Source organism: Brachyhypopomus gauderio, chromosome 17 (genome assembly GCF_052324685.1).
Source record: "Brachyhypopomus gauderio isolate BG-103 chromosome 17, BGAUD_0.2, whole genome shotgun sequence".
NCBI classification, from domain to species: Eukaryota; Metazoa; Chordata; class Actinopteri; order Gymnotiformes; family Hypopomidae; genus Brachyhypopomus; species Brachyhypopomus gauderio.
In genome coordinates this window covers 7,122,658-7,139,144 of record NC_135227.1, presented here as the reverse complement: position 1 = coordinate 7,139,144, position 16,487 = coordinate 7,122,658, and the positions used below count along the sequence as shown (strand labels likewise).

At 48.5% G+C, this 16,487-nt stretch overlaps 1 protein-coding gene across 7 annotated transcripts in view; it reads left to right on the top strand.

The window, feature by feature from the left end:
* The window catches only part of myt1lb (myelin transcription factor 1-like, b), an 81,851-nt gene that overhangs the window by 55,078 nt on the left and 10,286 nt on the right, over nt 1-16,487 (top strand). For 3 of the 7 annotated variants that reach the window (XM_076979002.1, XM_076979004.1, XM_076979001.1), the window contains exons 10-17: nt 1,405-1,495; nt 2,751-2,858; nt 3,459-3,673; nt 4,780-5,090; nt 12,351-12,569; nt 15,148-15,269; nt 15,942-16,004; nt 16,411-16,479. In XM_076979002.1, the coding sequence (XP_076835117.1) occupies nt 1,405-1,495; nt 2,751-2,858; nt 3,459-3,673; nt 4,780-5,090; nt 12,351-12,569; nt 15,148-15,269; nt 15,942-16,004; nt 16,411-16,479 (1,198 nt within the window). The remainder of the gene's footprint in view (nt 1-1,404; nt 1,496-2,750; nt 2,859-3,458; nt 3,674-4,779; nt 5,091-12,350; nt 12,570-15,147; nt 15,270-15,941; nt 16,005-16,410; nt 16,480-16,487) is intronic. The other 4 variants (XM_076979007.1, XM_076979006.1, XM_076979005.1 and 1 more) reach the window with 3 other exon arrangements.

Genomic DNA, 16,487 nt, shown 5'->3' with positions numbered 1-16,487 from the left:
ACAACTGCTGGATTGTGGCGTCTCTGTAAGGCAAACAGACACATGCTCCACCGTCTTGCCCGCATGTCCGTCGATGTCACTTGAGTATGTGTGGAATAATGAAGGTGTTTGCGTTTGTGCGGGTGACTAACTCTGCTGCCTCCTAACTCACTGTCTCCCACTCCTTCTTTACCTCCTACCTCTCACTCTCTCCTACCCCTCTACCTCCTAACTCACTCTCTCCCACTCTTCTACCTCCTAACTCACTCTCTCCCACTCTTCTACCTCCTAACTCACTCTCTCCCACTCCTCTACCTCCTAACTCACTCTCTCCCACTCCTCTACCTCCTAACTCACTCTCTCCCACTCTTCTACCTCCTACTTCTCACTCTCTCCCACTCCTCTACCTCCTAACTCACTCTCTCCTACTCCTCTACCTCCTAACTCACTCTCTCCCACTCTTCTACCTCCTAACTCACTATCTCCCACTCCTCTACCTCCTAACTCACTCTCTCCCACTCCTCTACCTCCTAACTCACTCTCTCCCACTCTTCTACCTCCTACTTCTCACTCTCTCCCACTCTTCTACCTCCTACCTCACTCTCTCCTACTCTTCTACCTCCTACCTCACTCTCTCCCACTCCTCTACCTCCTAACTCACTCTCTCCTACTCCTCTACCTCCTAACTCACTCTCTCCCACTCCTCTACCTCCTAACTCACTCTCTCCCACTCTTCTACCTCCTAACTCACTCTCTCCTACTCCTCTACCTCCTAACTCACTCTCTCCTACTCCTCTACCTCCTAACTCACTCTCTCCCACTCCTCTACCTCCTAACTCACTCTCTCCTACTCCTCTACCTCCTAACTCACTCTCTCCCACTCCTCTACCTCCTAACTCACTCTCTCCCACTCTTCTACCTCCTAACTCACTCTCTCCTACTCCTCTACCTCCTAACTCACTCTCTCCCACTCCTCTACCTCCTAACTCACTCTCTCCCACTCTTCTACCTCCTAACTCACTCTCTCCTACTCCTCTACCTCCTAACTCACTCTCTCCTACTCCTCTACCTCCTAACTCACTCTCTCCCACTCCTCTACCTCCTAACTCACTCTCTCCCACTCTTCTACCTCCTAACTCACTCTCTCCTACTCCTCTACCTCCTACCTCACTCTCTCCTACTCCTCTACCTCCTAACTCACTCTCTCCCACTCTTCTACCTCCTAACTCACTCTCTCCCACTCTTCTACCTCCTAACTCACTCTCTCCCACTCTTCTTCCTCCTAACTCACTCTCTCCTACTCCTCTACCTCCTACCTCTCACTCTCTCCCACTCCTCTACCTCCTACCTATCACTCTCTCCTCCACTCCTCTACCTCCTACCTATCACTCTCTCCCACTCCTCTACCCCTTTTCTGCTGCCAAGTTCTCGCAATGTATGAGAACGTTCTTAAGTGTCCTACACCTGGCTGTACAGGACGTGGCCATGTCAATAGCAACAGGAACTCTCATAGAAGGTAAGAGCGCTCGTAGCCTGGACGGCCGTTTTGACCACCGAACTGCTTCATCATGGCCGGGTCTCTTTAGTTCTTTGTTTCATTTGTTCTTCCTTTATTTCTTTTGTAATGGTTTGATTTTTGATGGCAGCTTTCCTCAACACACTTTGCTTTACCTCATTCTTGCTATTCTTTCATCACCTTTTGGTTCTTGGAACGCATGTATCCATGAATAACTCATTTATTTAGAGTAGTCATCAATGTTTGTGCAGTTACTATACACACATACTGATGGTTCATAACTGCGCTCATAATTATGATTTCAGAATACTGCGGGCACAACCGAGCCAAGACTGTCAGGGTGGGAACAAAAAAACGAACAAACAAAAAATGCTTAACTATGCGTAATCCCTAATTTGTCCTTACAAAAACAGCCTGTGTCTGTATATGCCATGGGGCTAATAGATTTAGAGCAAGCTCACAGTCTTTCACCTTAATGCACATATTCTATTCCGGGGCACTGGAGGTGTGGCGGTCAGCAGCTGGTGTGGGAAGGCAGGCGTAGCACCAGCCATTAGCACCTCTGTGACACCCAGGCAGGGGGGGTCTGCCTGCTTCTCTCCCTCCTCCTCAGACCCAAGCACCACCTGCGCATCTCACACACACACACACACACACACGCGCGTGCCCGCAGTCCACAGTCACACCCAGACAGACACAGTTACTCTGGGGGAAACGTACTCAAGCAGGCACATATGAACCCACGTGCCCCGGATCTCACGTGTGCGCTCTCACGTCTGGGAGCGCGTGTGCTCAGGCCCCCGAAGCGTGCTGGCAGCTTGCCTCACACTGCTTGCATGATCCCCACCTGCGTCTGCTCACACCCTGTATTCATGAATCCTCCACCTGATGTCGTGCTTGATACTCAGGGAGGAACCTGGAAGCTCCCTCGTGTGGTTCCCATGCAGTCTTTACAAACCACATGGCAAAGAGCAAAAATAAGTTTGGCTTCAGTTTTGTAGAAGATTTCACAGGAGGTAGCAGCTCTTACATCCGTATTGTCTGAGCTGTGGAATGTAATCATTCTGAACCAGTGACGTACAATGTGAGCTAACCTGGAGAAACCTGGTGAGCTTTCTCCCAAAGCTTCGAGAAAGGCTTCCTGAAGCTGAATGTGTAGACACCCATAGTCTGACCATGCTGACTGTGTTGATAACATACTCCCACTGTATGCGGAGTGAGACGCTTATTCTCATTTCTCATTATGTCAATGCAGTCTCTCGGGATGTCCGATAGCAGCCGCTGAGAAGCTGGCCAAAGCCCACGAGAAGCACCAGACATGCAACGGAACCAAGTCCAACCAGGCCTCGGACCGGGTCCTGAGGTGGGACACCTGCCACAAACAGTACACTCACATATGTGGGGCTGCTAGGCCACACACCAATTTCTATATACAATTTTAAAAGTATTTCCCAGTGAAATTCTAAAGGCATCATATATCTAGAAAGGCATCTTATATCTAGAAAGGCATCTTATATCTAGAAAGGCATCATATATCTAGAAAGGCATCTTATATCTAGAAAGGCATCATATATCTAGAAAGGCATCTTATATCTAGAAAGGCATCATATATCTAGAAAGGCATCTTATATCTAGAAAGGCATCATATATCTAGAAAGGCATCTTATATCTAGAAAGGCATCATATATCTAGAAAGGCATCTTATATCTAGAAAGGCATCTTATATCTAGAAAGATTTCTGTATTTCCTGTGGATATTATGTTGACACCTGGTTTGAGTTATGAGTTTATGTTTGCTTGAAACAAATATTTAGTGGTCCCGATGCACTGTGTCCTGAGACAGGGGTCCAGCTACAAAGTTCCTGAAATCGTCCTTCTAACCACTCTCCCGTGATCATTACTTGACATGTCAGTGACATGGACCCGGCGTCCCGCTAACAGTCCCGTGTCTGCGGCTGTCGTAGGCCCATGTGCTTCGTCAAACAGCTGGAGATCCCGCAGTACGGCTACAAAAACAACGTCCCCACCACCACGCCGCGCTCCAACCTGGCCAAGGAGCTGGAGAAATACTCCAAGACCAACTTCGACTACAACGGCTACGACGGCCAGAACGTCTACGGCAAGCGCGCCATCGCCCCCAAGCTCCAGGGACGCGACACCTCGCCCAAGGGTTACGACGGTGAGACCCCGCCCCCCCCCCCCCGGACACTCCCACCCTCCGTATGCATATTTCACAAAGGCTAAAAGCGAATAATTGATAATCCGAGTAACATAAGCACATCCCATCATGAATTGCCGGGGCAATTTGCAGCCATGCCACCAGCGCAGCGTTTTATTAAAGGTTGCTGCCATTCTCCCCAGCCTCTGAGCAGAGGAATGGAAATGTATGGAAATGATATAGCAGCAGATGCATAATGAATGGCTGGACAGAGGCGAGTCAAGGTCTAGGCTCTGGGGCGCAGCTAATTGCGATTCTGTGTGAATAGCAGTCAGTTCCCTCGCTGCATTTAATGACTGAGCGAAGAGGGGGGGGGGAGTAAAGGGAGAGAGAGAGAGAGAGAGAGAAAGAGAAAGAGAGAGAGAGAGAGAGAGAGAGAGAGAGAGAGAGAGAGAGAGAGAGAGAGAGAAAGATGGCAGCAGGGCGCTCTGCGGGAGATGCCACTTTGATGCCCGCCTGGTGGCTGGTGCTCATTGTCCCTGCAGTCAGATGGTAGAGGCAGCAGCGTTCTCACCTTAAGCTGAAGGATACAGAACTGCACAGGTGCCTAATCCCCACTGCGTCTATCCTGCCCTACCTTACAACTCACAGCTGCACACACCATTGTGTGCTGGCATTAAGAGTGATCAATGAAGGGCCTACAAGTAAAACCTAGTGGAGCTGGTTAGACCTCATTATTGGAACCTTTACAACCTGCAATCCACAATACATGTGGTGCTTAATTTTAATCTTCACGTTGCCTATTTTTCTGACGGCCTGTGCCCACTGGCATGAAGGAAAATGATGCTCTTAACTTTCTTTTCTTATTGTTTTTTCTTCAAGAAAGCAGCTAAATTCAACTAAAGTGACGTTGAGCATAGTTGTAACATGGACTTTTAACCCATTTTATGCAGATACACAGTTTGCTGTATGTTAGGAGTTCTGTGTGATACTGTGTGTGTGTGTGTGTGTGTGTGTGTGTGTGTGTGTGTGTGTGTGTGTGTGTGATGGTGTGTATGATGGTGTGTGTGTGTGTGTGTGTGTGTGTGTGTGTGTGTGTGTGTGTGTGTGTGTGTGTGTGCTCTCAGCCAAGCGCTACTGTAAGAACTCCAGCTCAGCGAGCAGCACCACCAGCAGCTACGCCCCCAGTAGCAGCGGCAGCAGTCTGAGCTGCGGAGGAGGGGGCGGCGCCGGAGCAGCAGGGGGGGCGGGGCTGGGGGGAGGAGCCGGAGGAGGGGGCGGGAGCAGCGCCAGCAGCACCTGCAGCAAGAGCAGCTTCGACTACACGCACGACATGGAGGCGGCACACATGGCGGCCACGGCTATCCTCAACCTGTCCACACGCTGCAGGGAGATGCCCCACAGCCTGAGTGGCAAACCACAGGAGCTATGCACACGGGTACACTGTGTGTGTGTGTGTGTGTGTGTGTGTGTGTGTGTGTGTGTGTGTGTGTGTGTGTGTGTGTGTGTGTGTGTGTGTGTGTGTGTGTGTGTGTGTGTGTGTTCTACCTGTATCATGCCTCAAAAACTGTCTTGTCAAATCTCAAAACTCACCACACATCCGATCTGCTCCAGAAACTTGTAGGCACATGCACTATCCAGTTTTGTGTGTGTGTGTGTGTGTGTGTGTGTGTGTGTGTGTGTGTGTGTGTGTGTGTGTGTGTGTGTGTGTGTGTGTGTGTGTGTTAGCGTGCGTGTGTGTGTGTGTGTGTGTCACTGAAGTATGAGTGGCTGAGTTTTATCAGTCTGCCTGTTTATTAAGGCGTGATACAGGCTGGCGGTCCTCAGAGCTGACGCTCCTGTAAACACTGTCCTGTGTCCCTGCGATTACGTCCATTACTAAACAGTTAGCCAGCAGCATAGCATCTCCTAATAGGTCATTTTAACCATGTGTGATCTGTAGAAGCACACGTGTGATCTGCTGTCACTCTAGTCCTCCTCTGTGTGCGTGTTTGATGGGGGCTGACTTGCATTTAGCTCTTTCCGGCGTCCAGCTGTCCCCATGTTGACAGAGACACATTCAGAAGTCCTCGCTGTGCCTGAGTGCTCGGGTCTACCCGCAGAGGTGTGGATACGGCTCCTTTATTTCCCACGGGGGAGACACAGGGCTGGTGGATATCTGCCCTAACTTGCCCTGTAGAGTGATGGTCAGAGCACCTCCTCAGCATCAGGTGGCCCGCCAGGCGAGATCTCCTACTGGGGAGGAAGAGGAGGAGGAGGCCACCATGTCCGCACTGGAGTGATGAGGGGTGGTGACAGGCTGATGAAGGTTCCAGTGAGCTGTGCTGAACTCCGATGTTGCTTTCTGCAGCACAAAACTTCCATTTTAAATGCACAAAGGTGATGACAACTTTGGGATAATTTAATTTTATGTACAATTCCTTGGCAGATACACACACAAACACATACGTATGCACACAGATCATTTCATTTTATGAGCAGTTTCTATGGACTGCTTACACACATGCACACACACACTCTTCCAACATGGACAGTAATGGTGAGGAGAGAAGGAGGAAGACTAGGGTTGAAGAAGGAGGGATGATCACATATGGTGGCTGAACAGAAGTGCCCCAAGCAAGAGAGGGCACTCTGTCTTTCTCTCTCTCCCTCCCTCTCTCTCTGTCTTTCCCTCTTTTTCTCTTTGTCTTTGTCTTTTTCTCTCTCCTTCTCTCCCTGTCTTTGTCTCTCTCTTTCTATCTGTCTCCCTCTCTCTCCCTATTTCTATCTCTCCTCTCTCCCTCTGTCTGTTTCTCCCTCTCTCTTTCCCTGTTTCTACCTGTCTGTCTCTCTGTTTCACTCTCTCTGTCTATCTCTCTCCCTCTCTTTCTCTATCTCTCTCTGTTTCTCTCTATCTCTGTTTCTCCCTATCTCTCTGTTTTTCTCTCTCTCTCTCCTACTCCTTGCGCTCTCTCCCTCTACCTCCTCCATCCATCTCCTGTCACTGTGCAGAGAGGAGAGGAGCGTGCGAGGGGCAGCTGGCCCGCGGCTAAACCGTCTCCCACTGCCACAGCCCGACAGTGAGGAGACTCCAGTGCCAGCAGTGGCTTCACCGCACCTTCACCGCGCCTTCACCGCACCTTCACCGCACCTTCACCGCGGCTTCACCGCACCTTCTCCGCGCCTTCACCGCACCTTCACCGCACCTTCACCGCGCCTTCACCGCACCTTCACCGCACCTTCACCGCGCCTTCACCGCACCTTCACCGCGCCTTCACCGCGCCTTCACCGCACCTTCACCGCACCTTCACCGCACCTTCACCGCGCCTTCACCGCACCTTCACCGCACCTTCACCGCGCCTTCACCGCACCTTCACCGCACCTTCACCACACCTTCACTCCACCTTCACCGCGCCTTCACCGCACCTTCACCGCACCTTCACCGCGCCTTCACCGCGCCTTCACCGCACCTTCACCGCGCCTTCACCGCACCTTCACCCCACCTTCACCACACCTTCACTCCACCTTCACCGCACCTTCACCGCACCTTCACCGCGCCTTCACCGCACCTTCACCGCGCCTTCACCGCACCTTCACCGCACCTTCACCGCGCCTTCACCGCACCTTCACCGCACCTTCACCGCGCCTTCACCGCGCCTTCACCGCGCCTTCACCGCACCTTCACCGCACCTTCACCGCACCTTCACCGCGCCTTCACTCCACCTTCACCACACCTTCACTCCACCTTCACCGCGCCTTCACCACACCTTCACCGCACCTTCACTCCACCTTTTCCACAGGAACAAAAAAATTACTGCATCAAATGGAGCTGAAGTAAAGCTGTTTGCCAATGGAAAAGCTGAGTTGAAAGAAGAGTGAGTCAGAATGTCAGAAGAGTGAGTCAGAAGTTCATCATATAACTCTATACTGACTCCATATAGGTCATTAGTGCTGGTAATTGCTGGCATTATATTATATAAAGAAAGAACTTTCTCACATTAGGCAAATGTAAGCATAAGCTAAAAAGAAGGATTCTCTCTTTCTCTCTTTCTCTCTCTTTATATATATATATATCCTACCCTATCTCTCACTCTCTCACTCTGTCTCTGTCACTCTGTCTGTCTGTCTTTCTCTCTCTCTCTCTAATTGGTGTGAGTTTGGGAGGTGTAGGAACGCTAGAGGGGGATTGTGGGAAGTGACCTCTTGCTACTTCGGTCTCATTCTCCTGCAGTCGGGTCCCATGGTGATGTGGCTCAAGTGTAGCGTAAGACTGGTGCATTGTGGGAAAGAAGGTGGTCCTAGGCCAGCCATCTCCCCTCTCACCTGCCGCTAACGAGCCCCAGTGAGTCTGCTCTGCGTACAGACGCCTGGCGAGCTGGCCATGCCTACAAATACAGATGTACACGGGAGCCCAGTGACCTGACATAAAGCTCCACTGTAATGCTAGAGATGGTCCAGGCCGCTGCACCTCACGTCGACCCGGTCGCTTGATCTTGACAAGCATCTTTCTGTCACTCTTTTTGTAGGTGTTCGGCTGCAAACGTCCCTGTACAGCCCTTCCCTGGGAGGCTGGAGTTAAAGGAAAACACATGACATGCAGAGCCAAAAGGCTACTGGTGTAGTGTGATGGGGCAGTAGTGTGATGGGGCAATAGTGTGATGGGGCAATAGTGTGTGAGAGAGGCAGACACAAAGGCTATGCTCCAAATAGCCTACTAGTCAAGTCAAGAAGCTTTTTATTGTCATTACATCTGAGTACAGGTACACAGTGTAACGAAATTACGTTCCTCCGGACCCGTGGTGCAACACGAATCAACAACACAATAGACAACATAAAGTGCAACAGGGTAACAACGTGCAACGTGCAAATTATGCAGCATGGGACAATTTCACAACAACAGTACAATACAATAAATACAACAGACCAGAGACAATTGACAGACATGAGAGTGTAGTGCGGGTACAGGGCAATGTAGTGTGAGTGTCAGAGATGAGTGACATACTGTGAACTATTGAACATACATGAACACAGCGGTTCTGAGGTAGAGTTAATAGATCCTGTGGGAGAGCAGCTAATATTTCTGGTGTATGTATGTATACAGTATACATACTGTATACTGCCTACTGCACTCAGTATATACTGCATACTGCCTACTGGTCCTTGTAGCAGTATGCAATAAATTATCCAGTATGCGACACACACAAAACATGCTATGGGGTCACATGAACGTATGAGGGTTCTCCTCACTTGGGAAAGATGTTCCGCCATCATTGCATGATGGGATGCAGTATACCAAAGATGGCTGATTACTGGAATATTTGGCTGGAGTAGTATGGAGTAGTATGTCACCCAGGTATCTTTCACATACTGGAAATATTTATACGGTACACAGATTTGGGGCCCAATAAGTAAGTAGTATGTAGTAGGCTATTTTGAACACAGCCAGTGTGTGTGTGTGTGTGTGTGTGTGTGTGTGTGTGTGTGTGTGTGTGTGTGTGTGTGTGTGTTGTATTTATGGACTGGGCCAATAAAGTGTAATATCAGCTGTGTCCAGGGTGAGACACAAAAGACCCTTCATTGCAACAGTATTCCCTAATGGCAGTGGCCTCTTTCAGCAGGATAATGCCCCCTGCTGCACTACAAGACTTGTTCACAAATGGTTTGAGGGACATGACAAATATTTCAAGGTGTTGACTTGGCCTCCGAATTCACCAGATCTCAGTCTGGCTGAGCATGTGCGGGATGTGCGGGACAAACAAGTCTGATCCATGCAGGACCTGACTTGCTACTTACAGGACTTAAAGGATCTTCTGCTAGTGTCTTTGTGCCAGACACCACAGGAGATGGCCAGAGGTCTTTAGGGGTCCGTGACTCAAAAGGTCAGAGCTGTGTTGGTGACATGAAGATGTCCTGCACAACATTAGGCATGAGTTGTTAATGTTGTTAATATTAATGTTGGGCGAGCCACATCAACCACCATTACTGTTACTATTTTCTGCGTCCAGACATCACATTAGTCGGTCCACCATTACTTGTTTTACTGCTTGGAGGGCCAACAGGATCTTAGCATCGTTGATTTCCACCACTATCTGAAGTTCCTGTTTGGATCTGGGTGTGTCCAGTTTATATGCCTCTTATACATTTATGAATTTAATGACTTGGTTGAGTCTCTCAGTCTCCTGCATCTTGCAAACTGCACTAGGTGCAGGTTTGTTTCCGAGGCTCCTTTGCACAGTCTGGGCTCCGGTTTGGTGTGATATACCTCTGCTTCAATCAACCCAGTGCTTAGTGCTCAATGCAGTGCTGCCGTGATTAGTGACCCTGCCACATCTGTCCTGCCTTTACAGTGGTAGGACTGTGTTCTGTCAGCCACCTCCACTGTGTGTCATTGGTACACGTGTATTGTATGCTGTTGGTCCTGTGTTCTTGCTGGAGGTCAGCAGGATCAGTAAGTCAATGTTCCTTCCACTAGTGTACAGCTCGATGTTCTTCTTGCACAGGACATGGTTCAGGGCTAATGACACGTCTGCCCTTGAATCTGTACCCATACCCACTTTTATTGATGAACAGGATGAGATCATTCATGTGTATGGAAAACAGTTCTGCACGGTTCTTAATGTGTCTCAGCCTCTCTTGGATATCTGCCATTGTAACGCTGACTGGCTTCTGCTCGGGGAGATTGGGGACCACTGCGTTGAGATGTCTTAACCTCTGAGCGCTGGTGTTATGTGATAATTCATTCTCCCATAGGCTCTTCCAGTACACTTCTGTTTCAGCTCTGGGTAAATCTACATTCAGGGTACTGTTGCACTGAATCTGACTTTCACTGGCTAAGAGGACCAGAGCTTTTGATCTTTGTTTAGCGACACAGCCCCATCTTTGGTCTTGATGGGATGAAATCTCTTCTGGAGCTCCGTCCATTTTCTCCCTCCAGTTTCATGGTTTCCAACATGGAGTGTTTTGTAGTCTAGGTCCTCAAGGTTCTCATGTCATTTTTTTGGTTTGGTATTGTTGGCATTGTGTTTATTGCTGCATTCATTTCTGCTAGTGCACAGTCTGATGATAGTTTGCCAATATGTCAGGGGAGTTACCATTGTCATGATTATCTCCCACATGTCCACAGCTGGACTGCCTGTCCACATTCTGATCGTTCTTTCACATGTGCAGTAGGTGTTCTGTCTGAGCAGTGATATTTTATTTCATCCTTCTCCTGTTGTGATAGAAGCCGTCATTTCACTGGGTAACTAATCGCTTATCTGGGATTGTGGAAGGCCTTTTCAATTTTCTCATCCATGCACTTTGTAGGACCTCTTTCTTTGGCTTGCTGCTGTAGTACATCCATCCTTGTCCAGATGTCCATATGGTTTGTTGTCCCAGTACCACCATTCCACAGCATTTAATGCTGACCTTGTTAGTCCAAGCAACACCCAAGCCAACATGTTCTTTGTAGGTGTCCTAATGTTTCAGAGGCAGGCAAATTATGGCATTAGGACTCTTGTCCAAATGAATGGCATTAGTAGTAACCTGGGATCTAATCCTAGTCTTGCAGCTTTAGTGCATGAAACTAATTGTACTTTGTACATTACCTTCCTTACTGCAGCAGTAACGATGGCTAGAACCTCCATCTGACCACATCGCATTCATATAAGCAGTGAGTCATGTGACGAGGTCTAAATCTCCGTCCGTCTGTTGCCTTGTGGATGTCCCGACCACACACTTGGAGGCTTCACTGGAGCCGTTGGCACCACATGTCTCCTTCCAGCTGAACCCCAACCATGCCAGGCTGGTCCTAACACCCCCCCCAGCTCAGCAGGGGCCTTGCGTGTGCACAGTCAAATGTGATGGTTTTGAGGGCCAGTAAATGACAACAGTTTTTGAGTGTGTGTATGTGTGAATGTGCATTGCTGAGTTACGTATGTGAACTACAGGCATTGTGAACTGCAGACAAATCTCGTGTGCTGCCAGTTAACATCTATTATACCATCATTAATATCACAGTCTTAACAGTGTTATTTGTTATCTGCCATTCGTTTAATCCTCATTATATTCCATCTATCCATTTCGACTGAGACACAATCACTTCCGTAGTGTTAATCATGTTGATAGTCATCCATGTACCCAACCACACACACACACACACACACACACACACACACACACACACACACACACACACACACACATATACACAGTCATAACACAGATTCATAACAGCTGATGGTCTGGGGCACACTCAGCAGAGGAGAGAGACGTGTGTAGGGAAGAGGATACCTCTCACAGTGTCATTTTTTCCCTCCTCTCTTCCTTCCTTTCTCTTCCTCCATTACTCTATTCTCTCATTTTCATGCTTCCTTTCTTTTTTTTACCTATTTCTATCCTGTCACCAAATTCTCACCCTGTTGCTCCTGTGTTTCTTTCTATTTTTCCTCATTCCTCATCTTCTCTCAATCTATTTCCCTTCATGTCCCCTCCCAAACCCTCATCTCCAATCTCTCTCTCTCTCTCTCTCTCTCTCTCTCTCTCTCTCTCTCTATATATATATATATATATATATATATATATATATATATCCTCTCCCTTCCAATACCCACCCTCTTATCACCTCTCTCTCTCTCTCTCTCTCCCTCTCTCTCCCCTCCAAAACCCACCCTCTCATCTCCTCTCTCTCTCTCTCCTCCCCCCCTCCCCTCCGCTCCCTCTCTCTCCCTCTCTTGGGTAGAAGCGGGACATTGAGTCGGATGTCGTGGCGGACATGGGCATGGGTAAACGCGGGGCCATGATCGGCCGGCAGCCTGGCCCCTTGGAGCCCGGCCTGGCCCCGCGGCAGGGTCGGGCGCTGACCGGCCCCCGCTGCTGCCCCCTCAGCCGGGTCTCCTCCTGGGAGCTGCCGCTCAACTACACCAGGATCAAACGCCTGGAGCAGGAGCCAAGCAAAGAGGTGCCCACGCGCACCCAGACACACTCACCACGACACGAAACCACCCTAGAGGGGGCAGATGGAAGAGAGGGGTAGATCTGCTGAAACATTTATACAATATAAGCAGCAGAACTAGTGGAGTGGTTGCAGTTACCTGAAATTAATCGTGAAAACGGCTGTTGTTAATGCACCTCTGCACCAGCAGTGCTCTTCGAATGAGTGTGCAAACAAAACACAGATCCTCTCACAGTGTGCACCCCGAGATGAGCGTCCCGCCATCTCACTGCTATCTCCACACTTTGACATCACAGGAAACCATGAAGATGAAAATCACGACTTCCTGTGCACCTGTTTAGCCTATGTATTTTTTTCAGGTAACAATTACACGTAACGTTTCATTTAACTGAATAATTGAGTTGAGAGCTGGGGCTGTGTGTGGAGAACCTTTAACGGAGATCCGTAGACGCCCGGAGCTGCCGTGTCTGCCTGGCGTGGTGATCGGGAAGTGAAGTGTGCTCTGCAGCAGCACCTGCTGAAATGTTGGACCACACTGCAAAGGCTCGGTGCCTCCCGGCAACATCCAGACATGCTGGAACAAAGCCATGCATATATGCACACACACACACACACACACACACACACACACACACACACACACACACACACACACACACACATACCTATACATATACATATAAAGTCAGGCTAGGTGAGGATGGTTGTTTTCATACACAAAAACACATGTGTGCTCACGCACACACCCACACATCCATACACCCACACACACAAACACACACACACACACACACACACACACACACAAAGCCCTCTCTGTCAGTCCTTTCACCTGCCTTGCAGTGACATGTCTGTCACATTGAGCAGGCACTTGTAGTATGTGGCTGGAGGCTACTGCCCATTCTCCATCACACAGACACATACAGACCATTCTCCCGTCTAGAAAATATACCACTCACATATTGGTTAATATTAAGAAAGAGTGTTTACTGTTATTTGGGTAATCAGACGAAATTATGGACTTAAAATAACACCTTTAAGACTTTTTTTTTTGCTACTTCTTGTTTTTCTGTCCATCTTTTCATCTCATGATTCACCTTCTATTTGCTCTACTAATGTATGTTTTGTTTTGATGATTTTTTTAGCTAAAGTTGGTACCATCCTTCTTATATTTGATAAAAAAATTCATTATGAACAGTGATGACAGATATAACGTAGCACAGCTGTAGCTGCATTCATATTTGCGTACACACACACACACAGAGACACACGTACACCCATCTGTTTTCACCATACTGCCATCTAGTGTATCACAAAATTATTTTAGCTGCCTAAAAGCAATAGAAAAGAAGGGACAGAACAAAACACAAATTCCATCAGCAGTGTTCTGCCATTTAGCCACAGTTTCACCCTGTAGCCACAGTTTCACCCTGTAGCCACAGGTGCCCTGCTACAGCCACGATTTTAGGAAGGAAGCTCTTTCTTTCACTCAGTGCCATACTGCGCTTTCTCTCTAAACGTCCTGTTGTACGAACCAGCTCCAAGACGTTTGCTTAAAAGCCCCGCACATCTGTGAGACGTTCTCCTACAAGACCCCCACGTCCCCCTGATGCACCGCCATCGACAGATTAATTTTCACTTCCCCTCTGTCACGTTCCCATGGTTGCATTGATTGACTGGCACGGTTCAACAGCCAATTGAGGTTTCATTATTTGCATACAAATTGGGTGTGTGGAACGGCGCTGAGCTTTCTAAGTGAGAGACTCTTGATTTTCTGTGTGTTTGTGTGTGTGTGTGTGTGTGTGCGGGGGTGGGTAAAGACACCTGTGACTCTCTCTCTGAAGACCAGTGGGAATATTTGATTGTTATTAACCATGATGCCCGCTCATTCACACACTGATGGTATAGCTTGTGTTGTTAAATGCCAAGTGTTAAAAGTAGTCCGTGTTTGTTTTCTAGATGCAGTTCTAAGCTTTTTATGTCTAAATAGAGGGCATGATGGATACACAGTTTGGTATGTGTGTGTGTGTGTGTGTGTGTGTGTGTGTGTGTGTGTGTGTGTGTGTGTGTGTGTGCGCGCGTGTGTGTTTGTATACATGTACAAGGGAGATTTGAGACTCAGAATTTCCTCTGGCTGGTCTGAAGTCTCAGGGCTTCTCACTGGGCCCCTGGCTGGGCAGAGCAGGAGCAGTGTGGGGGTGTGGGGTGGGCATGGTAGCGCCTGGCCACTCCTCCACCCTCCTCCACCCTCCTCCACCCTCTTTCTTGGAGGCCAGCTGGAGAAGCCTGCAGCGGCAGCAGTGTCCTGGGCCAGACCGCACACACTGGTGCCTCCGGCCAGCCAGACAGGGTGTTCCCAAACATCCACACAGGTTCCAGGCACATCTCCCCCACGCACACCCCCCACTCTCCCTCACCATCACTCCCATTTCAAATGTCTAAGATATTCAAATTGAGGGCCATTTCAGGGTATTACACTGCCATGCTGCCATATGTGCTGACAACGTAATGTTACGTCTTTTTTCTCTTTCCTTCGCTCTCTCTCTCTCTGTCTGTCTCTCTCTCCCATTCTTTGACTTTACAGTCAGATGATCTGGACCCCTTCCAGGACATTCTAGATGACACTGCCTATGCCACCGATGTCACCATCCCGAGCCCCAAACCGAAATTCGCCCCTTGTAAAGAGAGCAAGAAGGACCTGATAACGTAAGCTGGACGGGGAGGCTGACCACCCCCCCACCCCACCGCGTTCTGTCTCTTTTTTGTTTTTCCGTTTTGTTGCTCTGCTTAGAGCGATCGATCCTCAGCACGACTGCATGCTACATGCCACAGCGGTGTGCCGGCGGGGACCCCTGTCTCCCAGCTGGAGGTCCCCAGACCGCTGTGGCCCTGGCTTCCCGCACTTTTCCTTCGCTCTTTCCTTCCTGATGCTTTATGGCAATAAAACATCATTCCCATTCGACCTGTTTACATCGCCGCCCCTCCCCGGGACGCTGTGAGAGTTAGCACGCCCACACCCAAGCAGACAGTGAAGCTAAACTGGAAACAATGAAATATAATCGACAGCAAAGCACACTGTGACAATCTATGCGACACTTCATTTGAACCCTTCTAAAGAGTTAAAGCTCTGTGCAGCATTCTTGTAGGCATTACAGTGTTATTCAGAAATGATGTCAGCAATCAGATGCCTTGACACCATTGGTCACAAACATGCATAGCCATAACTGTAATGCTTATAAAGGTGTTATGCAGGCTACTTTGCCAAAATGAAGTGTTACCATTTTTTCCCCCAGTCATATGGCTGCACACCAATTTTTGTTTTCTTTTTGTTGCTCTGGACTTTGGGATTTGATTCTATCTACTTTTTTCTGGAGACAGATGCCCAACACCAGGGTGTGATGGAAGTGGTCACGTAACCGGTAATTACGCCTCACATAGAAGGTGTGACTTCATTTTCTCATGGTGGATGAATTTATTGTTTTCAGCTTACCTCGACAATACTGTCAAACACTAATCAGGACAGTACCTATCCACATTAACCCTGTGAGCACTGTATGGCACAATGGTTGCCTTCATTTTGAATACCTAAAGACTCTTAATGACAGGAGAATGTTGTGCAGTAAGGGTGAAGCGTGTGCTGCCCAGAGGGTTAACATAGAGGGTTAATCTGGACCTTTAGTGCCCTGCATTGCATCATGGCTTTTCTGCATTGAGTTTTTTTCATTTGTTTTTTTGTTTCTACGTAAGGTTTTGTTTTCTATTTGTTTTGGATGTTTTTGCTTCTTCTCAGTGGGTTTTTCTTAACCCTCATTTTGTCACACTAATGTCTACTTTTGCGATCTTCCAGTCTTTCAGGTTGTCCTTTAGCAGATAAAAGCATTCGAAGTATGATGTCTACCAATTCACAAGAACTCAAGTAAGGCT